Here is a 26,098-nt window from a genome sequence, read left to right as displayed (position 1 = left end):
GTACATACAGGTGGTCAGCGGATGTATAGTGGGGTAGTCGCCGGCAGGAAGAGATTCGGTGGACAGCCCCACCACCAATCAAATTACACACACACACACACACACACACACAAGTCACCTGTCAATCTCATTTTCACCGCGAGGACGAGTTTTGCCGCGCGCGTGGTAACTAGTTTCTAGCTGCAGGGAAAGGGATGGTGTGACTGAGGTCTTGGGCAAGGGACGGGTGTTGGGCGAAGGGGAGAAGGGGGAAGGGGGAGCGGATGAAGTAGCCAGGGGCGAAGGGAAGTGTGTGGCTGTTCCCTTGTCGCAGCTGGGAGTATAAAAGGCTGACTGCCACTGCGTAGAGGCATCAGTGAACCGACAGTTCTCGTGGGATCAACCAGCTTAAGCGCCAACATGAGGACTGTCTTGGTGAGTGTTACGGACACGCTACATGAAGCATCAGTCACCATCCGAGTCATCAAACTAATTATCCTACACAGTCGTATCGATAGCACAGCAGAGCAATACGGACAATTTTGATAGACATATTGTAGGGGCACAATACAGAACATTTTATTAGTACAGCATAAAAACGAAATAAGAAATGACATTGACAGATATTTCGTCAATAGGTTGTCAGTGACTGTAACTTACAGGCGATCTACAGTTTTAAAACGTTAATGATACTGTTCTTGACAAGTTAGTCCCGGTAAATATGTTTTAATATGGAATGCGGACAGCGTGTACACATTTGGGATTAGGACCAAAAAAAATTGTATACTGAAAATTAATATCGCGTGTTCCCCAAATGTGACGATGTGAAATCTTGCAAAATTATACCTCATCGTTATTCTTTATCTGTTAATATATCACTCTCAGTCACAATGTAGGGTGTAAATGGTAACCGTTTGGAACATACTACAGTAGTGTAGGGCAAGTCGATTTGATTTGAGACTTGTGCACTTTCAAGCCGCGAAACAACCACAAAATGGTTTCTGTTGATCCTCCTTGGACACGGGACAGCGGCTGGTCAGATGTTTACAAAAAATCACCAATCAGCCGCAGGTTCTCAGAAGTTAATTTATTGCCACGACCAGTGTCGACATTAATAGCATCTTTAGATACATCGATGTATGCATAACCGGAGACATCAATATCTGGATACCGGCAGTTTCTTGTGGAATGTGTCCTTCCAAGATTCAGTTATTGTCATGTTTTCGAAGTACACACGGCACAACAAAAAACACCACGGTACCCAGGTATCGATGGCTGCTGTTATGCTTGTATCGATGTACCTGATTCGCTATAGATGGAGCGCATAGGAACCCGAAGATGACGTTAATAAGCTGCCGAAACTGGGTTGGTAATTAAGTGACAACTTTTGAAAACATAGCGCTGTTCGGCCATTTTTATTTGGTAAACAAACTGACTTTTCCATCTGACTTTTGGGAACCACAGTCACGTAGAGTTTTCAAAATGGAATTTCCACCAATTGACTGTAAATTACTATAGACTTATTTTCAACAATCGTGGTTTCGGCTTTTGTAGCCATTTTAAAGGGCAAGGTCAAATACATTTTATGACATTTCACCTTGCGCTTGAAAACGGCGGAAAATCCGTTTATAAACCTTAAACTGTCCTACAAAAGCCTCCTAAGCTATATCGCATGTGCGAGGAGTGAGATTTTGGAATATCCTTTTGTCCTTTCGCGCCACAGGCTTCGTGGAGCACCGACAAACTGTAAAAGCGGCGTTTCTATAAATTTTAATTCACGGTTTTTTGGATTTTTACAGTATAAAATTAACAATAATATCAGTGTGTTTCTCTGCCTTTCTTACTACTAGACTACTGTGCTTGTAAGGGTTAGACTTACATCGGATCTTAAATGTAATTTGTTTTTGCGTAATATGTTCAAAAGTACCTTGAAATGGATTACAAACTGTATCGTCCGCAAAAGCATTTATTTCGATGGTAACAACGCCCGCTCCATTCACCGCCACTGTCTACTATAGTGGTATGAGCGTCTGGGGATGGTCGGATACTGACCGAAATAAATTTTTTTTGCTGTCGAGACTGTTTGTAATCCATTTTTAAAGTACTTTTAACCAGACCGCTGTTTCTCCACGAAAAGGATTTTGTCTTCCGTTACTCCCATAGCAAAGGTTAGATTGGTAATGTTAACGAAAGTTGGACACATAAGAGGTATTCAATATTTTCCGCAGTGCACCTGCGCCGTAGCTTTAAGTAGCTTCTTGATAGAGTGCATGTGTCCTGATCTAATTGTTCGTCTCCATTACCCCTACACACACACACACACACACACACACACACACACACACACACAAAATTTAAAAAAAAATGTCTCTGAGCATTATGGGACTTAACTTCTGAGGTATCAGTCGCCTAGAACTTAGAACTACTTAAATATAACTAACCTAAGGACATCACACACATCCATGCCTGAGGCAGGATTCGAACCGCTCGGCCACTTCGGTCGGCTCCCCTTCACCACTGTCGTACTTTGTAAACAGTAATAGTTCATACCCTGTATTTTTCTGTTTAAGTCCGAAGGTTTTTCTAGAACTGTACAGACGTTTACGAACAATTTTGGTGCATATGTGATAGCACAATATTCAGGATTTCTTAAATTTTATTTTTTTAATTTTTTGATTCACGAGTCTTCAGAATGGTCTGATGTTAGCCACCATGACTTTGTCAACCTCATCACTTCAGATTAGCACATCCATTCTTCGTCTTCAATTACCCGTTGAACGTGTTCCAATCTGTCTCTTTCCCTACAGTGTTTTCCTTCAAGAGCTCCGTCCAATACCACTGAAGTTTTTCATTGAACAGATGCTCTGTCATTCTGTAACATCTTATTATCAGTTTAGTGCACATATTCCTTTCCTAGTCGATTCTCCGAAGATCTTCCTCAATTCTTCTCGAATCTATCCACGTGATTATCAAAATGGTTTCATAGCACTACATCTTTCTCTTCTTCCCCGGTTTTTCCACAGTCCATGATTTTATTACTACAATCTAAGAGCAGAAAATCAGACATTTCGTCATGGACTGACCGTGATTGTAACTTACAAGATTGGGGGTATTTTTCCTAGTAATACGTGCACTTCCTGTGTAAGTGATACGTGGTTTCGGACATACAATTGAAAGGACCAGAGGGGCTTTTTGAGCCTTTCATCCGACATAATATTCATTGTATCACCTTAGTTTGGCCGAAAAACTCTCATCTTCTGCACTGATGAGATGCTTTCACATGTGGATTGATACTTTGTATTTATTAGATGTATAAGGATTACCTTTGTAGTGACCACAGATCTGAAGATGCCTGTGTAGGTGGAAGCCGATTACCTTTTAATTTCCAAGCAGCGATGATGGGAAATAAACTGTTATGCTAGAGACGAAGTTGACAATCCCTCTGGACGTCTGCCCTGCAATTAAAATTCTGACGTCCCACATGATCTGTCAGAGTTTCATGAAGCGTATTTTTTCTTGATAATCAAATGCCATTCTCGCACTTTCAATTATTCATCAAATACTTTGTGTCATGTATATAAATGTAAACGCGAAAGATTTTCACCAATACAGCAGATGCACGTTTCGTGAGCAAACGAAGCAGAGGTAATGCCCAATGCAGTCTGTTCATTCAGAGGAAACAGTCCTGCCATTCCCTTTAATAAGTTAATCAAAACCGAGACGAATCCTAAATCTGGATGTCCAGAGTGGTGACTGAATCCAGGTTCTCTAAAACGGGAATCCAGTTTTCCTAACCACTGCTCTCTCTTCCCTCGGTACTGTTCAGTTATTGCATTCATGTTATTTAGATCTGTAATTCACCTCTGAACTTAAAGATTAGCAGCTCTGCACTTTCGCGCTTAGTCGCCAGCGATATCATTCCAGCAAAGACAATTTGTTTGCCAAGATATCTCGACAGAAGAATCGTGCATCTATGCGATGGCCTCACGTTTGATAAAAAGTGAATAACTACTAACCGTTATTGTCATCATTGTGAAATTTTCGGTCCTGGTGGTGCAGTGTGTTAAAGCGCGTACCTGAAAACGAAAGGTCGCCGAATAGAATACGCGTCGTATCACGGAAGTTCTCAGTCTGCCTTTAGTATAGCCTTCACCTCTCAACGATATAAGGAGTAACCCGGAACGAGACTTCGTTCAGATTCCATGTAAAACTACAGCTCCCCTGTCCCGGTTGGACAACTGGGGTGGGTTAGGAAGAAGCAAGTCGCCGATGCGGATTCCAATTGAAAGGTTTGCACCCTCGGCCATTCAGCCACACGCTGTTTATTGAGAAATTCGTCGCCATCCAATGGCGGCTTTTGCAGTGCAGGGAAACAAACATCGAGTGAAATCTGACACCGTGAGCTAGTACTGTCTGTGTCAGATAAGTTGCTACTCATGAACGGAGCGTAGTTCCGTTTGATATCTCGTGCGAGTAACACAGATCACACAACGCAGATGAGGACAGTTTTCGCTAAACCCTGTCGGGTTGGTTGGTACAAATGAAAAAGCCCATTGGGTAAATTTCGTGACCACATATTCGAGGAAGGGATGCGATAATTTTGTTTCACGCAGAGATCATGAAAACAAGTCTGGAGTGCGTACAGGGCTTATACACAAGCATTTTACTGTCGCTCCCTATGCGAACGAAATAGCCCAGTAAGTGGCTCGTATTGGTACGAAGTACTCTCTGCCACGCAGTGAACTGAAGGCTTAATATTTGAATGTAGACGCAGAAACGGTACTGCGATAACAGACACGTTCCATTGAATTACAGGGTTCTGCTAAACCAGGTCTCTGTCTAAGAAAATATCCTTTATGTAATCTACATATATAGCTATAAAGCACTGCAATTTTTTGTGTGCACAGATCTGACGAAATAATAGATATTTGGCTTCTATATCTGCATTCCACAAGCCACCTTATGGTGTGTGGTGCTGGGTACTTCGTGCACCACTGTCACTTCCCCATTTACTGATTCGCGGGAAGATCGGTTGCTGATCAGCCCGTGCGTGAACTTCAATCTCTCTAATTTTACCTTGAAGGTCTTTCCGAGAGATTTACATTGGTGGAAGCAATATATTGGTTGACCCCTCCAGAAAAGCAAGGTCTCGAAACTTTAACAGCAAACCACACCGTGGCAAACCACACAGTGCTGCAGAACGCGTCTCTTACGGCGTCTTCAGCTGGAGTTGGCTGGGCGTTTCGATGACGCTTTCGCGCTTGGTAAATGGACCTGTAACGGAATGCGCTGCTCTTCTTTGTATCTCCTCTTTTTATTGGTTCTATCTGATAGCCCAGATCGTTCCTGAAGGCACAATAGTACAGATCACTCGCTTCACAGCTTTTCAAAAGAAGTTGATTTACAGATTTGTCTTCGATCACGTAAATCAAAATTGTAGAACGTTGTGAATGAACGCTTCACCGCTTCACTTCAGTCGTTTAGGTTAGATTCGGCCATCAATTCGTATTCACGGTCACGTCGAGTTTACTTCTCTTCCAAGACTATTGGATTTTAAAAATTGCAAACGCAGCAGCTAATAAGCAAACCTAGATATGAGGAGATGCGGAGTTTGTGGCTGACGGCGTTAACACGTCAAACTGACTAAGAAAAAAAAAACACTTCATATAATTTCTTCATTTACTTAACGAGTTAAGTGAAGAAATATTGTGACGCAAATATGGACCACTTACTACGTGAATAAAATTTTACATAAATATTCAGCAACATAATAAAGTATGTCCGCCTGTTTAGATGAGTGCTCATAGTAGATGACTGCCATGTGGAGCGGCGGGGTTCAATTGCCGGTACTGCGAGAGGTTTATTCCTTAGTGAGATGGCTGAAAAGGAGTTCAATCAGACTGGTGATGTCGGTTAAACAGATACCTGAATGAGAAGTTGCGGCACCAAGGTCAGAAAGTCGACAATGACCGGGAGAGCGCAGAGCGTATTGCTAATCGCACCGGTTCCTCCATACGGCATCCAAACGAAACCAATCGCCAAGTATGAGACACGGCGCTCTGTCGGTCCTGATCAAACTACTGACAGAACCTCAGAATAATATGTGGGTACATTATAACCAGAATGAGTCTTTGACGCTGCAGTGGAGTGTGTGAACTGTTTTGAATCTTGCTTGCACCTTTAAAGCTGTGAGAGCAGATTGTAAATTGTGCCCCGATAGCTCAGTTGGTAAGAGAATAGTCCGTGAAAAGCTGGCTATAGCCAGTTCCAGTACAACATCCGTTGCTGCCATGCTGCGGTTGCTTCCTTGGGGCCGAGGCTGTTTCCCAGATAATTTATTGAAATATGACGGTGTATTACTATATTATAATTTTTAGTTTTCGACGTTGTCCATTATGGAAAAATCGTTGCTCCTTTTATTCTGAAAAAGATTGGGCTATCCCAACTGAAACCTAGCTAAATCTAAGTAAACATTGCAAGTGAGGCTGTTGTTAATATATATATTTCTTGCATTTACAGCGCCAGATTTGGCCTGGTGGCCAAATTTAGAACTAATTTGTTGTAGCGTAAATTCATTCCGCACTAACGCATTAGAATATCTATCAGTTTCGGTGCCATACTATAATTACAGTCGACACTCGATCTCTGTGAATAGTTACACTCCGTAATCACCCGATATACAGGGCGTCCAATGAAGAAGTGTCAGTATTCACAGAAATGAGCAATGGAAATGAGCGTACGGCATTGTGGGCCGGGAGTTACCTATTCGGGGAAGTTCGGCCGACGAGGGCGAGTACTGATTGCATTCGACGCCACATGGGGCGATTTGAGCGCCGGAGATAGGGATGAAACGACGATGAGGACGACACAACACCCAGTCCCTGAGCGGAGAAAAATCTCCTGCCCTAGCCGGGAATCGAACACGGACCCCTTGGCGTGGCACCCAGCCGCGCTAACCACTCAGCTAACGGGAGCGGACACAGAAATGATAGGTATGCCCGCTTGAAGCAAAAATTGCAAATTCGGAATGGTTTCTGAGCTAGGATAGAGTTAATAAACGTTGTTGAAACTTCCTGGCAGATTAAAACTGTGTGCGGGATCGAAACTCGAACTCGGGACCTTTGCCTTTCGCGGGCAAGTGCTCTACCAACTGAGCTACCCAACCACGACTCACGCCCGTCCTCACAGCTTTACTTCCGCCAGTACCTCGTCTCCTACCTTCCAAACTTTACAGAAGCTCTCCTGCGAACCTTGCAGAACTAGCACTCCTGGAAGAAAGGATAGTGCGTAGACATGGCTTAGCCACAGCCTGGGGGATGTTTCCAGAATGAGATTTTCACTCTGCAGCAGAGTGTGCGCTGATATGAAACTTCCTGGCAGATTAAATCTGTGTGCCGGACGGAGACTCGAACTCGGGACCTATGCCTTTCGCGGGCAAATGCTCTACCAAGTTCGAGTCTCGGTCCGGCACACAGTTTGAATCTTCCAGGAAGTTTCATATCAGCGCACACTCCGCTGCAGAGTGAAAATCTCATTCTGGAATGTACATTGTTATTTATGGAACAGATGACTTTGCACCCAACTGACTTGAGTCATACTTAACAAACATAGTGCACAAATTTGTGCAGAATTATTGAAAAGTAGTTGGAAGGGTAGAAAAAGTGAGTGACAAGAAATCAGGAAGGTAGTTCCACAGGGTTCAGTGCTGTGTCCACTCCTATTACTATGGCAGAGAGTCATAAGAAGCAAAGAGGTTTAAAGCAACGAGGTGGGTTGGGCTAGAATAAAATATCAAAGAGGTTGAGTCGGTAAGACATAGATCATGCCACTATCCGTAAAACAATGTACATTAAATGTACTCTATCTCCGAAACCACTGAGATTAGGACTTTTATCCAGAATTTGCTTCGTATATACACATGAAAGACAGAGAGAGGTACGCAACAGTCACGGCTGTAGCTCCAGTGGAAGGTTCAAGGAGGTGCCCGGCCCAGACACTAGAGAAGAATCTAAGGAGGTTAGCGGCGCGTGTTCCGTGTTCCGAGCTGCCCCGGAACCTGTTTGAGCGGCGGACACGACTCGTAGAATGCAGACAGCAGACGGCTTACACCGGCCGCCGCCTTCCTGTGATTAACACGCTCTGAGCTGGTCCCCAGACCTGCATCTGGTGCGGAACGCAGGGCCGCTTTCGCTGCGACCACGCCCGCTCCGTAGAAAGCTCTCTACGCTGCTCCGTACTATTCTCTTTGTCTTCTCCCAAGTTTCGCTCGTTTCAACTATACTCGGCGCGCCGCTAGTTTCAGGAAACACCCCCCATGTAATTGTCACACACCTACCGTGCACCTTTCACGGTCCGGTCTTTTCCTCACCCGTCAACACGCCGTCCGTCAACGCGTTTCTGTCTTTTCAGTTCAAGATATTAGCTAGCTGTTACTATGGAACTTAGTTCCGTGTGCGAGAATCACCAGGAAGCGTACAGTGTGTATCAGAAGGTGTGGCGTGGCGGTTGGCAGATGGGTTCCGTGAGAGTGTATTGTGCCAACAAAAGTATGAAAATGCACGCCCAGGTACTCAGATTCAGACTCTATCAATATGAAAGAACTCGTAGGGGGTTGGTTCCTTTGTAAGTGGTATATAAATAATGGAACCACTAATGACAGGTTTGTTGGAAGGATGAGAGAGCGACAGGGAAATTGTGAAAAAAGATTATACCGTGAAAGTTTGCTTACTAAGTTTGAAGAACAATTACTAAGTGAGAACACACTACTGCCTCTTGCGTATCGCAAAGACAAGGCTGGGCTAATTACAACGCAAACAGCATCATTTAAGCAGTCATTATGCAATATCATGTCCATTATAATTATCCGGGCTGTTATGCTGTGGTCGGTTGATGAATTCTGTGCCAATTCCCAACATTTCGTCCCCGTCTGCGGGGGACATCTTCAAGAGGGTCTGCAGCTAGGTGGAAGGTTCAACACACCCACTGGCTCGCTGCTGACAGTAGGTTCAGCGCGACGTTGTAAAATATGACTATAATAAGCCGACCAAAGCAATAATACTGCTGTCTACTAATAGCCAGTGTGTTTACTTCTGCCTACTGATGCATAAATCGACTTCTTCCACATACTCGACCGCTCTCCGTGATGATAGGATTTACAGAACACAGCGTGCGAATGATTAACGAATGAATGAATGGAAGATAACAGATTATTTTGTTTTCATTACTGCGTAGTTTCGCCAGTGAAGCCACGTTCTAGTGATTGTGTGTTATTGAAATGGACGTACTTGAGCTAGAGTACAAGCATTCATGAAATTCGCACTGCCAGATGCGTAGATCAGGACCAATTCTCAATTGTAAATGTGTATCTACAACACTTAGGACTGTACGATTGTGCTCGATTATGGTCATCGACATTTCGGTGCTACTGTGGTAGATCGTTATGCTGCCATTGGACACTGTTGCAACAAAATTTTTTTACTGAGTTCCTTCCAGAAATCGTGGAGAACGACATCTACCTCAGTGCTATTAGTAAAATCGAGTGAAGTCGTATGGCAAGAATGGCTGTGGAACTCGGAAGGACAGGTTCAGCCGCCAAACTGGAAAGGATTTTCCTGTGCTCCCATGCCGCGGCACCTTCCCTTCGTAAAGTATGAGACCTGTGAGTTGTGTCAATGCTACTATGAAGGGTGTACCACAAGGTGTGTTACAAGGCGTGCAGTTTGGTAGACAGATAACATGTGAGCATATTTTGCTAACAAACGTATCTTCGTAAACTCTTCGTCTGCATCCTAGCGTCTCTGGAACGTGGATGAGGACGTAAGCAGTTTGCTGCACACAAACTAGAAAAGGACTAACAGACACGAGGTACATTACTTGTCGTAAGGGAAATGTGGTATCACGATGTCAACAGAAAAATCCCAAGAACCTCAAGACCAAAATGCATTTATATCTCAGAATGGTCACTGTGCACCATAGGCTATGTTACTGACACGGAAGAAAACCAATTTTTTTCGCGGGTTGTGCAAACAATAAGTGATTGTCCCTCAGGAAACAAACTAGCAAGTATCCAAAGAACATCGCTGAACTTAAGAACACAGACGAGACTTACTTCTAGATAAAGTACATTACCCGAACATGAAGGAAAATGTAGCTTTTTGTATATTTAGATATCATCAAAAAGGAACAGAGGTGAAGAAAATTTGTGGACGTACAAGACTACGCAACACTACAAACTACAATAAATTAACAGTTGTTATGTGAAATATGCGCTCTTCTTTAAAGAAACGGTAATGTTGTTCCCATCGCAAAAGGAACTTTAACAAAAACAGAAAAAGCTTCTAGAAAAAAGAGCCTAACGTAGAAATCTTCTGATCGTAGAGCCACTCATTCGAGTCTCGCTACCAGCAAAGAAAATTTTTAGTTTAAATTCTATACTTTTATAGCGTACAAATGTTAACAAATATGAATATTTTCATAAAAGTAACATCGATAAGAACCCTCTTTAGACTTATTCGATATGAATGCCACACATTTAGGATTAGCTGAACGAGTGTTTAGTAAGCCAACTTTTTAATTTCACACGTAGCTGATAGAGAATATTCTTGTCAAGCATGTTCCCCTAAAATCCGGGTGAAGGAGCAAACGACACTGTCTGTATGTGTGGACAGAAGACTGGGTCAGGAAACACGAGACTGGGGGCCCTGTTAGGGACTGCTGTTCGACAAACAGGGACCACCGCTGTGGTGAAGTCGACTTTCAAAGCAAGCGCCTAGTTTCTCCCACGGCGCCTTCAGTGTTCGAACCAGTTCACGGAGAGTGCCTGAGAAGTATGTAAACGCGGACCCGAAAAGAATCGCCGCGCGGGATTAGCCGAGCGGTCTCAGGCGCTGCAGTCATGGACTGTGCAGCTAGTCCCCCCTCGGGCATGGGTGTGTGTGTTTGTCCTTAGGATAATTTACGTTAAGTAGTGTGTAAGCTTAGGGACTGAAGACCTTAGCAGTTAAGTCCTGTAAGATTTCACACGCACCTGCAAAGAATCCTCCTCGGATTTTCACTGCGCTAGCGGTTTGGAGCGCGCGCTTGACTCAGTAATGACGCAGACGGGAAAACGTGGCAAAATTACGAGTCGCGTGTCTGCAGAACAGATTATTGTAATTGCACCTCTGGCTCACCGTCAGGGACTTATCTCACAAACAGTACCTCGTTGCGTCTCAGCTGGCAGTAAGCGTTCCTATCTTATGAGCAATTACAGTACGGAGATTTTCATAGTCGAGCTGTCAAATCGATGATGAAAGGTAAAGAGAGGTGAAAGTTCAGCGTTCTGCATACAGTAACGGAGATAAAGGACGTGTTCATTGGGTAAACTACGTTTGCTGACGCACACTTCATATCTCTTTGGGTTCAGTGGTGAAAAAAGGATCAAGTTACACATTTAAAGAGCCACTGCAGTATATTAACAATCAGTTACTACGTGTGCTAATCCACCCACACTTATGTGAGTCGCATTAGCTCTAGCATAATCAGTTGCTGTATCCGATTCCAGCTGCCTTACCTTCCAGTCTTCGGAGATTTCTCGAATAATTTGTCGAAATGTTTCAGTGCAAACATTGACAATCACTTTACATGTCTTTTCATCGTGATTCGAATGCCCGTAATAATGTGTATCGTTCAATTAAAAGAAAAGAATGTGAAAATTTGCTTCAATATTTCGGTTTCTACGTGAAACAAGTCCGCCCCCAGTAGTTGAGTGGTCACCGTGACAGAATGTCAACCCTAAGGGCCGGGGTTCGATCCCCGGCTTGGTCGGAGATATTCTCTGCTCAGGGACTGGGTGTTGTGTTTTCCTAATCATCATCATTTCAACCCCATAGACGCGCAGCTCACCGAAGTGGCGTCAAATCGAAAGACCTGCACCAGGCGAACGGTCTACCAGGCTCTAGCCACACGATTTATTTTTTACATCAAACAAGATTACTTGCAACAAAATCTCTTGTCCCTGAGCATCCTACCATTTTCCGAATACGTCCATACCGTGAAACGAAGGAATATGGAATATTAGGCATCCTCAGAGTGAGTATATGTGTGTGTGTTACGTGAAGATTACTTCCTCATGGCCCAATATCCTGATACAATATTGTATGGCTAATAAGGTGATCTTTTATTTTGCATTCGAACTTGTGAGTGTTTCTGCCTGATGTCTGTCAGCATCTTGTAAGAGCCTGTAGCGCGAATATACAGGGTGTTTCAAAAATGACCGGTATATTTGAAACGGCAATACAAACTAAACGAGCAGCGATAGAAATACACCGTTTGTTGCAATATGCTTGGGACAACAGTACATTTTCAGGGAGACAAACTTTCGAAACTACAGTTGTTGCAGTTGTCAAGGACAGATGGCGCTGCGGTCTGGGAAACTCTATAGTACGATATTTTCGACATATCCACCATGCGTAGCAATAATATGGCGTAGTCTCTGAATGAGATTACCCGAAACCTTTGACAACGTGTCTGGCTGAATGGATTCACATGCAGATGACAAGTACTGCTTCAGCTGTTCAATTGTTTCTGGATTCTGGCGGTACACCTGGTCTTTCAAGTGTCCTCACAGAAAGAAGTCACAGGGGTTCATGTTTGGCGAATAGGGAGGCCAATCCACGCCGCCTCCTGTATGTTTCGGATAGCCCAAAGCAATCACACGACCATCGAAATATTCATTCAGGAAATTAAAGACGTCGGCCGTGCGATGTGGCCGGGCACCATCTTGCATAAACCACGAGGTGTTTGCAGTGTCGTCTAAGGCAGTTTGTACCGCCACAAATTCACGAAGAATGTCCAGATAGCGTGATGCAGTAATCGTTTCGGATCTGAAAAGTGGGCCAATGATTCCTTTGGATCACCTGCTGCACTAGCTGCGCGTTGCCCTCTGTGGTTGCCGTACGCGGTCGCCCTACCTTTCCAGCACGTTCGTCCGTCACGTTCCCAGTCCGTTGAAATTTTTCAAACAGATCCTTTATTGTATCGCTTTTCGGTCCTTTGGTTACATTAAACCTCCGTTGAAAACTTTGTCGTGTTGCAAGAACACGGTGTTCTAGGCGGTGGAATTCCAACACCAGAAAAATCCTCTGTTCTAAGGAATAAACTATGTTGTCCACAGCACACTTGCATGTTGTGAACAGCACACGCTTACAGCAGAAAGATGACCTATAGAATGGCGCACCCGTAGACTGCGTTGTCTTCTATATCTTTCACATCACTTGCAGCGCCATCTGTTGTTGAAAATTGTAACTACTGTAATTTCGAAAGTTTGTCCGCCTGAAAATGTACTGTTTTCCCAAGCTAATTGCAAAAAACCGTGTATTTCTATCGCTGCTCGTTTAGTTTTTACTGTCGTTTCAAATATACCGGTCATTTTTGAAAAGCCCTGTATGAAGCTCCGTTGTAGACCATGACGCACTGTCTATACGGAAATGACATTTACTTTCGGTATTGTGCGTATGGTCTCTCAGTTCCTGTAGATCAGTCGTTGACTCGTTGAAATTGGAAATGTGACAGGCCCAAATGCTTTCAGAACGCAGATAGAGGTACTTGTTTAGTAATGTATATCGGTACGAGAGACGAGAAAGCAGGCGAAAATGGGACCACACGTACCTGACCCAGAGTGGCCGTGTCTCCACAGGTGTGCCTGCTGGCGGCGGTGGCGCTGGTGGCAGCGGAGACCCGACAACCTGCTGCTGACAGTGCCGCGCAGTCGTCGACGAGCAAAGAGAAGCGCGGTATCCTGGGACTGGGTAGCTACGGGGGCTACGGCCTCGGCAGCTACGGAGGCTACGGCGGCGGGTACGGCTACGGAGGCGGCCTGGGCTACGGAGGCGGCCTGGGCTACGGAGGCGGCATCGGCTACGGAGGCGGTCTCGGCGGCCTGGGAGGCGGCCTCGGCGGCCTGGGAGGCGGCCTCGGCGGCCTGGGAGCAGGCCTGGGAGGAGGTCTGGGAGGAGGCCTCGGCGGAGGAGCCGTCGCGGTGACCACCGTCAACCAGGCGGTCCCCGTGCCCGTCCCCGTGCCCCAGCCGGTGACCGTGACGCGGCCCGTGCCCGTGCCCGTGCCCCAGCCGTACCCCGTGTCGGTGCCCCGCCCCGTCCCCGTGCCGCACCCCGTGCCCGTGCCCGTCTCCGTGCCCCGCCCCTACCCGGTCGCCGTCCCGCGCCCCGTTCCCGTCAAGGTCCCCCACCCAGTGCCCGTCTCCGTGCCCCAGCCCGTGCCCGTCACCGTGCCCCAGCCCGTTCCGGTGCCCGTGCCGCAGCCCGTGCCGGTCAGTGTGCCCCAGCCCGTGGCCGTCCCCGTTGCCACCCCGGTCGTCGCCGTAGGTAGCGGCCTGGGAGGAGGATACGGGGGTGGACTCGGAGGAGGCTACGGCGGCGGACTGGGAGGCGGCTACGGCGGCGGCCTGTCCCTCGGGGGAGGATACGGAGGCGGTCTCTACGGCGGGAGGTACGGCGGCTCCGTCGGCTACGGCGGAGGCTACGGCTACGGCGGCAGCAGCTACGGCGGTCTCAGTTCTGGATACGGGTACGGCCACGGCATCCACTAGAGTGTCCGGTCCGGCGCAGTCATCGAGCAGTACCAGCACCGCCATTCGCCAGCACATCGCTTCCGTGAAGGCACACCATTTGTCACTGCAAATCTAAACATCTCCTTCACCTCTTGCACCTGTACATAATCAGACACCAATTCTTCCTACATCAAAGTCTGTGTTTTCTCACGATAGGTTAGCACAGTAAAACTTGCTCAATTGTTTTGAGAGATGTTTTATTGTTTTGTGTAATAAACAGTTTTTAGAAACATGTTGTCCGTTTTATTTTTCCGTCTTCCCCTGCACGCCTTGCGTCTAGACAAATAAAATGATCTGTCAGTGTGAGGTTTTTCAAGACACTGTCAAGACCAAGAGTAACTAGCACAGAGCAGTCACGTTGTTTCCGTACGGCATTAGAATTTAAGTGCAAACCAAAATACTAATAACACGTAAGCTTTCACGGGCTTAAAACTTCCAAGCTGGATTGTTGTGGTCCATATATAAAACTGCTTCTGCTTCAACGAGAACAGGAATATTATTGTACTAACTGCTGATAAGGGTAATGCTACAGTCGTGCTGAGGAGTGAGGATTATCATAGAAAGATCACTGACCTCTTGGATCCTACCACCTATAAAAAACTGAAAAATGACCCTACAACTAAAGTGCTATGCAGCGATTAATAAAAAGCTCTTCCATTCCTACAGAAGATAAAAATACCTATGCAAAACGGAAGCTTACCCTTCTACACTGTATGGGTTACCTAAGAAACACAAGCCCAATGTCCCACTGAGACCGACAGTAGGCGCCACTGGGGCTCCTACTCAACTGCTGGCTGGATATCTTGCTTCTTTGTTCCAACCCTATATAGGTGAAACTGACACTCATTAAAATTTCCATACATTTTATCGACAAACTGAGGGAGATCACAGTTAGTCCCAGTGACATCCTTGTCAGTTTCGATGTAGTATCCCTGTTCACCATGGTCCCTGTTGACGAAGCTGTTTCTTACATAGCTGACATGTTTCCTACCGATATAATAGCGTTGTTTCGACATTGTCTATTCTCGACTGATTTTCAATATAACAACGAGATTTATGAACAAATTGATGGGGTGACTATGGGTAGCCCTCTGAGCCCTGCTACTGCTAATTTATTTATGGAATTTTTCGAACAACAAGTGCTGCAGTCGGCCAAAAAACGCCCTTTGAAACGGTATCGATGCGTGGATGACACCTTTGTGATATGGAATCATGCTGAAGAGGAACTGAGTGATTTTTTGGTGCACATAAATAGTTTCAATCCAAAGATACAATTCACCATGGAGAAAGAGAGTAATGGACAACTAAATTTTTCGGATGTATTGGTTATTAGGCAGATGGGCCTTTAGGGCACAAGGTATATAGGAAAGACACACACACCGATCGTCACCTACATAAGGATTCGAATCATCATCCTAGGCAGAAGAGAGGAGTCATAAAAACTTTAGTGGATAGGGCTAGTAACATCTATAAGGCAATTTATTTGCAGGATGAATTAAGCCATTTGCGAACGGTTTTCAAGAGAAATGGGTACAATGACAACGAAATAGATCGAGCACTCCACCCTAGAAAAAAAGTGTCCGAAAATACACAACAACCGTCGATTGGAAAAGTTTTTCTTCCATTTATTTATAACATCACGGACGGTATTGGGAAAATTTTGGCCAAGTTTCAAGTGGAGACAATCTTTCGACCTACCAAGAAAATTAGTGAAAGTTTAAGATCGGTGAAAGACGCACGACACCCCTTAGCTACCCCAGGTGTGTAGAAAATTCCGTGTAGCTATGGTATGGTTTATACTGGAACGACTTAAAGGAGTGTTAATACCCGCTTAACGAAACACAAAAGGAACTGTAGATTGGGACAAATTGACAAATCAGCTGTAGCGGAACAAGTTTTCAAAGACGGTGATCACAAAATAAAATTTAGTGAGGCAAACGTGATATGTAGGACCTCACGTCATTATACCCACATGTATAGAGAAGCTATAGAGATCTGCAAGCACGAAAATAATTTTAATAAAAAAAGGTTTAAAACTAGACAAGATGTGGCGGTCGACTCTGTACCAACGAAGTGACTGTTGATTAGCTGTAATCGAGAGAGATGGCACTAGCCAGAGATAAATGTAAAGTCGAAAGCACGTGATGAGTGGTGGCGCCATCTAAGCGCTCTATATAAGCGGGACCTCCAGCGTCTAGCAGCCAGTAACCGACTCACCTCGGAAGATGTTGCCCGCAGTAAGCAAGAAACGTCAGGAAGGAGAAGCAGTTTTATATATGGACCACGGTAATTCAGCCGGGAAGTTTTAATTAATGAACCAAAATACTGTTTGTCAGAATGCTGTTATACACTAGAAGGAAGATCAGAAGGGTCCTAGAATAGGCTGCACATGTCGTTACAATGAGAAAAAGCAGTGGCCAAGGGTGCTACGGTACCAAAATACAAAATGGCCACGAGGAGGTCTTTGAAGACACGGATAGACAGAGTAAAACCATGTACAATGAAGTTGGGACAACTGCTGAAGGACTGAAACGTTACAAGATGGAGTGGTGAGCCTTACTCATGCTGTCACGAGGTTTGCTTGGACAGATCACATACAAGAAAGAGGGGCAAGATCAGTAGGCTACTGTGAGGCTGGACCCGGCGGAGGTTCGAGTCCTCCCTCGGGCATGGATGTGTCTGTTTGTCCTTAGGATAATTTAGGTTAAGTAGTGTGTAAGCTTAGGGACTTCTGGCCTTAGCAGTTAAGTCCCATAAGACTTCACACACATTTGAACACACCAGTGGGCTATGAAGTTGATTGTGCACACAATAATCGTTGTAAAGGTCAACATACGAGTAAAAGCCAAGTATAAAGGTGACAAAAGTCAGGATAGTAATAAATCAGTTATAAGACCATCACACATCTACTCATTTTTCACCTTGTGCAACAATGAGGTACCGCCATAAATCATCTGAACACATACACTCGTTCGAGATTACACCGTGAAAGAATTTTTACTTCGAGAAAGACTCCGCACGTCTCTTCAAATATCTACCTCTTCTTTCTAATCACAAATTACATGTCACTGTTCTCATTTGTACTGAGAATGCAGTACACATGAGGTGCCTAGCTCCTTTCACTGCTCTGAGTCAAATGCATAAGGTTTCTGGTTAAGTTCGCCAACCCCCAGGCTTCTATAGATGATCCCTGCCAGAAAACATCACTTAGATCCATTGTATTGAGGCTACAATGAACTCTTAGTGAGGACTAATACTACTTCAGTGACTGTTTATTACTTCTTCCTTTTCGTCATGGTCCAAGCTATAGGCCTGTTCCGTGTTGTAAGCTTCCAGCCATGTTTTCCTTGGTCTGCCTACATATATTGCTTTGGTAGTCTTCAACGTGGCATTTTTTTGAGAAGTTCTAGCAAACTTTGTAGATTAGACTTGATCTTCCATTTGTAGCACACATCCCAAGCTCTGGCCCCATGTCTTCGCTTCTTAGTCTATCTAATTTTGTACAGCCCATAACTCCTCTTCATTTCTGCCTCTTGTATTCTACTCTCTTGCTTTTTAGTAGTTGTCCACGTTTCACTTCCCGACTTGATTTCTGTATCTTTTCTCTCACTTTATTTCCCTTTTTTTGGGGTGCTACTCGTATTTATTCCAGCAGAATACAAGAACCTGTGATTTACAACCTTCATCCACCGCCACATCACTAACATTTCCACAAGTTTCCTCTCTAAACACCGGTAATTTATCACACATTTACTTATTCTTTTGACTGTTCTAGACCTATAATTTCTTTGTAGAGCAGAACAACAACTGACCGTACCAGACAACGCCTCTGTACCTTATGACTGCTTGTTTCCGAGCGATCAGGTAGAGTAAAACATTACTTGGGCGCCCAGTTTAGACGGGAGACTGACATACTAGAAGTGCTTCGTCTGACTTTTCGTTTAACTTTTGTTCTTAGTTTTGCTTATTACTATGACTTTTGAATTTAGTGGACGATACCCTGCCATTTTGATTATCCAAAATTTGAATGTCAATGAAATTTAATGCTCTGTTTTTATTATATTAATGATACAAATTAGTGTTTCGGCGCGCCGCCTCCGAACACAGCAGCCAGTCACATTGATGGACTACGATTCTGGAGATCTTTCCTAGGAAAGGTTTAATCGTCATCATATTCTACTGGTACCTCAAACTACTTATTACGGCGCCTGCCTAATGCTGCAGTTTGAACTGCTCTGAGGAGAGAATATTGGAAGTAGATGTGAAGGCCGCTAAATCCAGCAATATTATAAGCTTCTTCTAGGCTGTATATCCGAACATTACAACTCTTATATCAGTTCAATTGTTTCCTTATAATAAATTAACGTAACAAAATGTTATCTTTAGAAGTGTTTTATCCTTTTGGAAAAAAACGCAAATTAAATAAAATATAGCTCATATTACGACAATGAGTGTACAACGTCAAGCGAACATACTTCCAGAGTTTATTTTTCAAAAACGTCGATAATTTTGACGTTAACTTCTGTGAAAGTAGCACTCATTATTGGCCCGCATGGCATGTTTATAAGCATCTGATTCGAAACAACTGGCACACCGTGTTTGGTTAATTTTGCTTTATGAGCATTAATCCGGGGTCAACGGCGTATTTCTCTGACTAACGTTTCGTCTCCCAATGCTGGAGACATCATCAGAGGCTCTAAAGGCTGAAGTAGCAGATCTTACACAAGAACGTTCAGCAAGCCGAACTGTTTGTATGTATCCGCGCAGGTGACAGGTACTGAAGCCATCAGATCGCTGCCTAAGCTAGAAGATTCACCCTGGCGTGTGTTGTAGAGTTTGTACTGAAAACAACTTATAAATGTTTGATTTAGTTGGCACTAAGGCCTACAACTTGCCAACTTTCAGTCCCTCTCTGGGAACGTTTTTTTTTTGTGGTTCTTGGCCACTCTATACAGCGCAGAACAATAGTTATTAGATCTTGATAAGACTCAAATAGCGGAGAAGTGGATTTAATGGTTCCATTGTTCCAGTGTTTGATCTGCTACTGCCGATTTATCCGTGCTTCACAGACGACAATTGGTCTTGTGTTCCTTAAGTCGAGCGTCAATGCTTTTTTATATACTCTTTGAACACTTGACCGAACGTCAAGGATTTTATATACACCTCCTGTAGCAAGCGGTGAACCTCGTAGGTCCAATAGCAACGCTCCCATATTGTCTGTTGGATACTGCGATAGCACGGTCTCCATAATATTCGGCTGATGCAATTTCTGATTGTTTCTACTAATGGGAGGAAACCATTCCCTTCAGTTGGTTCTTTTTCAATATAAGCTCAAAATTTACTATGGTGTAGTGCCTTATTTACCTCTTCCTCACAGTAAACGTTTCTTTACGAGGTGCCAGGGCTAGCCGTGTACTTAAGACTAAATTCTTCTAGAATCTTCATATGGAAATGACGCTCTAAGCCCCCCCCCCCCTTTTCTAACTCCGACTTTTGCTGTTGCACATGGATTAAGAAGAAACGCGAACTGACTGTAATCGACCCTCCAAGTGGAGTAGAAAAGAGTTTGGCACCTGCAATAATTTAATTTGATAAAAATTAATTTGATAAAAGTTAATTTGATAAAGGAAAGTTTCATTAAGGTAGTGAGAAATGAAAGGGTTGCTTTACTGATCACAGAATGAAAGTTCTGTACAAAATAATAATTTGATTTATTATGACTAAACTCAAAATAATAAACAAAACACATGAAACATTAACAACACGTCAAACTGGATTCTCAAATAAATGCTGTGAAGGTGAAGTTGTCCATAATCTGGCTTGTGACATTTATGACCAAGTGGTATGTGGAGCCAATTCCTTGCAACTCAAATCTTAAGAGAAACACACAGCCAACCCAACATTAATTGCTGCTACAGTAGTGAGAACTCAGACAATGAACACCCAAGACAGAACAAAGTTAGAAAAGACGAACAGGCGCGCTCTGCTGAGCTCTGATTATCACAGAGCAAAATTCCCTAATCTGCCGGTGCTGCGGACATACATTACCAAGCTGTCTTCTTAACTGCAAGGACACGATCTGGCGTACCGGAAGCGATAGCTGGTTGCTTCGATGTCCCGTTGTGGTAATGATAATGTCGCGAGTATAGCCCGCAACAAATTATCCTGGTCTGGTTGTTCCAGGCTAAAGACTTCCTATTAACACAAATGCGCCTCTGAAGGAGACGAAGAAGGCCCGCCATACAATCACCTATGGTACAGTGATTGATTTTAACAAGCGAAGTCACACAGTAACTCCGATACAGTCAACTTTAGCCAAAACTGCCCAAGACAGACAACATAGGCCGCTTGTACGCAGAACGCTCAATTGCCAACTCTTACGTTGAAGTCGAAACTTAAGCAATTTCGTCAAACAGTTACAATTAAATGAAAGTATATTAAACAGCCAACGGAAGGTAGGCTGTCCAGAGCAGCGAGAGCTCAGTCTTGTAATCTATCCCGACCAAAAGGCGAGAGCCTACTTCCTCAAGAGCACCCGTACAAGCCGAACACAGAACACTCCCGCCCCCACGACAGTGGCCGTGGTTAAACGTTCCAATCAGCAACTCGAAAACCGGCGTAGAATTCCACTCTATTGCCGACGCACTACTGTTCCACCAATGGAGGTACTTGGCGCCAATTTCTGCGCCGATTTTGCTACGTCAGGGATCTATACCGTGAGCAAGCCAATCACAGTTATGATTTTGCAGAAAACGGAAGAATTTGCCCGCCAAGACTGCCTGGGAACACAAGTCATTCCCACGCCTCGCTGGTAGCCCGCCAGAAAGTGTTTTCACAAAGTTTCTGCGAAGTAACGGAATCTCTAGCCCAGCCGCTCCATCAGGCCTCTGTGGGCGTCTTGCCCCCGCTCTTATGACAATGTCGACGTCTGGAAAGCATCCACTCGACTCCCTCACACCTGTCGGCATAACCCTTTGAAGATCAGCAGAACCCGCCTGTCAGCGGACCACCCGGGTGAAGAGAGATGCTGCATGGGAAGTCCGCGTGTGAAGGAATAGCAACTTTCCACCGCATGCAATTAGAAAGGAAAATCGAATTACTCAGACTAAGATAGAAATATGCGAGAAGGGCTCATGCCACCTCTCATCTTCTGCAAGTCATTGTTTTGTCTGGGTCCTCCAACTTTCAAAGCAGTCAGTTGCTTGGGGTGGCCGCGTGGTCTAACGGCATCTGCCACAGTTCGCGCGACTTGCCCCGTCAGAGGTTCAAGTCCTTCCTCGGCCATGGGTGTGTGTTTGTTCTCCTTGGCGTAAGTTAAAAGTATGTAAGCCTAGGGACAGATGACCTCTACAGTTTGGTCCCATAGGAACTTGTACCCGTGGTCTAGGGGTAGCGTCTTTGATTCAAAATCAGAACGTCTTCGGACCCGGGTTCGATCCCCGCCACTGTCTAAATTTTGATAAATAATCAACATTGGCGGCCAAAGACTTCCGGCGTAAGAAGGCTGCCTCATTCTGCCAATGGCCTTGTCAAAGAGGGTGGAGTAGCGGATAGAGGTTCAGGGCACTCTCTTGTCCTAGGGATGGGAAATTGCCCCTAAAGGCGGAAGAATCAGCAATGATCAACGACATGAGGATGCAGAAGGCAATGGAAACCACTGCATTAAAGACACGTAACGTGTATCCACAGGACATGTGGCCTGAAGTTGAAGAAGTGTCATGATGATCTCTCCATTGGCAAAAGATTCCGGAATAGTCCCCCATTCGGATCTCTGGGAGGGGACTGCCAAGGGAGAGGTTACCATGAGAAAAAGATTGAATAATCAACGAAAGCATAATGTTCTAAGAATCGGGGCGTGGAATGTCAGAAGCTTGAATGTGGTAGGGAAACTAGAAAATCTGAAAAGGGAAATGCAAAGGCTCCATCTAGATATAGTAGGGGTTAGTGAAGTGAAGTGGAAGGAAGACAAGGATTTCTGGTCAGAGAGTATCGGGTAATATCAACAGCAGCAAAAAATGGTATAACAAGTGTAGGATTCTTTATGAATAGGAAGGTAGGGCAGAGGGTGTGTTGCTGTGAACAGTTCAGTGACCAGGTTGTTCTAATCAGAATCGACAGCAGACCAACACCAACAACGATAGTTCAGGTATACTTGCCGACGTCGCAAGCTGAAGATGAACAGATAGAGAAAGTGTATGAGGATATTGAAAGGGTAATGCAGTATGTAAAGGGGGACGAAAATCTAATAGTCATGGGCGACTGGAATGCAGTTGTAGGGGAAGTAGTAGAAGAAAAGGTTGTAGGAGAATATGGGCTTGGGACAAGGTATGAAAGAGGAGAAAGACTAATTGAGTTCTGTAACAAGTTTCAGTTAGTAATAGCGAATACCCTGTTCAAGAATCACAAGAGGAGGAGGTATACTTGGAAAAGGCCGGGAGATACGGGAAGATTTCAATTAGATTACATCATTGTCAGACAGAGATTCCGAAATCAGATACTGGATTGTAAGGCGTAAACAGGAGCAGATATAGACTCAGATCACAATATAGTAGTGATGAAGAGTAGGCTGAAGTTCAAGACATTAGTCGGGAAGAATCAATACGCTAAGAAGTGGGATACGGAAGTTCTAAGGAATGACGAGATACGTTTGAAGTTCTCTAACGCTCTAGATACAGCAATAAGGAACAGTGCAGTAAGAAACACAGTTGAAGAAGAATGGCCGTCTCTCAAAAGGGCCATCACAGAAGTTGGGAAGGAAAGCATAGGTACAAAGAAGGTAGCTGCGAAGTAACCATGGGTAACAGAGGACATACTTCAGTTGATTGATGAAAGGAGGAAGTACAAACATGTTCCGGGAAAATCAGGAATACAGAAATACAAGTAACTGAGGAATAAAATAAATAGGAAGTGCAGGGAAGCTAAGACGAAATGGCTGCAGGAAAAATGTGAAGACATCGAATAAGGCATGATTGTCGGAAGGACAGACTCAGCATACAGGAAAGTCAAAACAACCTTTGGTGACATTAAAAAAAGCAACGGTGGTAACATTAAGAGTGCAACGGGAATTCCACTGTTAAATGCAGAGGAGAGAGCGGATAGGTGGAAAGAATACATTGAAAGCCTCTATGAGGATGAAGATTTGTCTGATGTGATAGAAGAAGAAACAGGAGTAGATTTCGAAGAGATAGGGGATCCAGTATTAGAATCGGAATTTAAAAGAGCTTTGGAGGACTTACGGTCAAATAAAGCAGAAGGGATAGATAACATTCCATCAGAATTTCTAAAATCATTAGGGGAAGTGGCAACAAAACGACTATTCACGTTGGTGTGTAGAATATATGAATCTGGCGACATACCATCTGACTTTCGGAAAAGCATCATCCACACAATTCCGAAGACGGCAAGAGCTGACAAGTGCGAGAATTATCGCACAATCAGCTTAACAGCTCATGCATCGAAGCTGCTTACAAGAATAATATACAAAAGAATGGAAAAGAAAATTGAGAATGCGCTAGGTGGCGATCACTTCGGCTTTAGGAAAAGTAAAGGCACGAGAGAAGCAATTCTGTCGTTACGGCTAATAATGGAAGCAAGGCCAAAGAAAATCAAGACACGTTCATAGGATTTGTCGACCTGGAAAAAGCGTTCGACAATATAAAATGGTGCAAGCTGTTCGAGATTCTCAAAAAAGTAGGGGTAAGCTATAGGGAGAGACGGGTCATATACAATATGTACAACAACCAAGAGGGAATAATAAGAGTGGACGATCAAGAACGAAGTGCTCGTATTAAGAAGGGTGTAAGACAAGGCTGTAGCCTTTCGCCCCTACTCTTCAATCTGTACATCGAGGAAGCAATGATGGAAATAAAAGAAAGGTTCAGGAGTGGAATTAAAATACAAGGTGAAAGGATATCAATGATACGATTCGCTGATGATATTGCTATCCTGAGTGAAAGTGAAGAAGAATTAAATAATCTGCTGAACGGAATGAAGAGTCTAATGAGTACACATTATGGTTTGAGAGTAAATCGGAGAAAGACGAAGGTAATGAGAAGTAGTAGAAATGAGAACAGCGAGAAACTTAGGCAGTAAAATAACCAATGACGGACGGAGCAAGGAGGACATCAAAAGCAGACTCGCTATGGCAAAAAAGGCATTTCTGGCCTTAATTTGAGGAAGAAATTTCTGAGGATGTACGTCTGGAGTACAGCATTTTATGGTAGTGAAACATGGACTTTGGGAAAACCGGAACAGAAGAGAATAGAAGCATTTGAGATGTGGTGCTATGGACGAATGTTGAAAATTAGGTGGACTGATAAGGTAAGGAATGAGGAGGTTCTACGCAGAATCGGAGAGGAAAGGAATATGTGGAAAACACTGATAAGGAGAAGGGACAGGATGATAGGACATCTGCTAAGACATGAGGGAATGACTTCCATGGTACTACAGGGAGCTGCAGAGGGCAAAAACTGTAGAGGAAGACAGAGATTGGAATACGTCAAGCAAATAATTGAGGACGTAGGTTGCAAGTGCTACTCTGAGATGAAGAGGTTGGCACAGGAAAGGAATTCGTGGCGGGCCGCATCAAACCAGTCAGTAGACTGACGACAAAAAAAAAAAAAAAAAAAAGGAACTTCCCACGAAAAATTTCAAAGCGGTCAACCTCATTGGACTAATTGCATCAAGCAAATGCTGTGTGTGTGTGTGTGTGTGTGTGTGTATGTGTGTGTGTGTGTGTGTGTGTTTTTGTGTGCGTTTATATATATATGTTTGTGTAAGGTGCTATATTTTATTGCTGTCAGTAAATAACTGACATAGAAAGCTGGAAAGGATAAAAACCTACATCTGCAATTAGGGAAACAAACCACATAATCATGAATTGCCAGTCTACTTTTATATCGTCTCTGCTTTGGCCATCGCCAAGTGTTTTGCTTCCCAAATAGCAAAACTGATTTACAGCCGTTTCCTAATCTAATTCCCTCAGCATCGCCTGATTTAATTGGACTATACAACATTACCCTTGTTTGACTTCTGTTAATCTTCCTCTTACATCGTCCTTTCAAAAGATTATCTGCTCTTTCAACTCCTTTGCTGTCTCTGGCTGAATTCCAATGTCGTCGTCAAACCTGTAAATTTTCATTTCTTCCTTATGAAATTTAATCCCTAATCTAAACTTTTCTTTAGTTTCCTTTACTGCTTGCTCACTGTAACGTTGGCGATAGGTTTCAACCACTTATCATTCTGTTCAAGACAATTACTTCCCTTTCTTACCCCTCGATGCTCTTATAACTGTCGTCTGCTTTCTGTACGTGTTATAAGTAACCTTTCGATCACTGTACTTTATTTCTGCTTTGATTACCACACCGAAAAAAAGTCCCCGGCAATCCCCTCACCGTCATTCTGAAACTGTGGGCCACTAAATGGTTTCTCCATCCAAAGCAAAATGAACAAAAGCACCGGGTGCCACCTCAGGAGATTTAAGCGGTGAGGTAAACTTTGATAGTCGAAAGA

General features: G+C 44.1%; 1 protein-coding gene across 1 annotated transcript; it reads left to right on the top strand.

The window, feature by feature from the left end:
- Positions 1–321: 321 nt before the first annotated feature.
- Positions 322–14,819, top strand: LOC126291905 (uncharacterized). Its single transcript, XM_049985637.1, has 2 exons — positions 322–414; positions 13,655–14,819. Exons 1-2 carry the CDS (start codon positions 400–402, stop codon positions 14,564–14,566), a joined length of 927 nt encoding a protein of 308 aa, XP_049841594.1. The 5' UTR covers positions 322–399; the 3' UTR covers positions 14,567–14,819.
- Positions 14,820–26,098: the final 11,279 nt, after the last annotated feature.

The sequence above is a fragment of the Schistocerca gregaria genome, chromosome 9 (genome assembly GCF_023897955.1).
Source record: "Schistocerca gregaria isolate iqSchGreg1 chromosome 9, iqSchGreg1.2, whole genome shotgun sequence".
Lineage (NCBI taxonomy): Eukaryota > Metazoa > Arthropoda > Insecta > Orthoptera > Acrididae > Schistocerca > Schistocerca gregaria.
The sequence above is the reverse complement of the archived record's forward strand: the minus strand, read 5'-3'. Positions and strand labels throughout refer to the sequence as shown.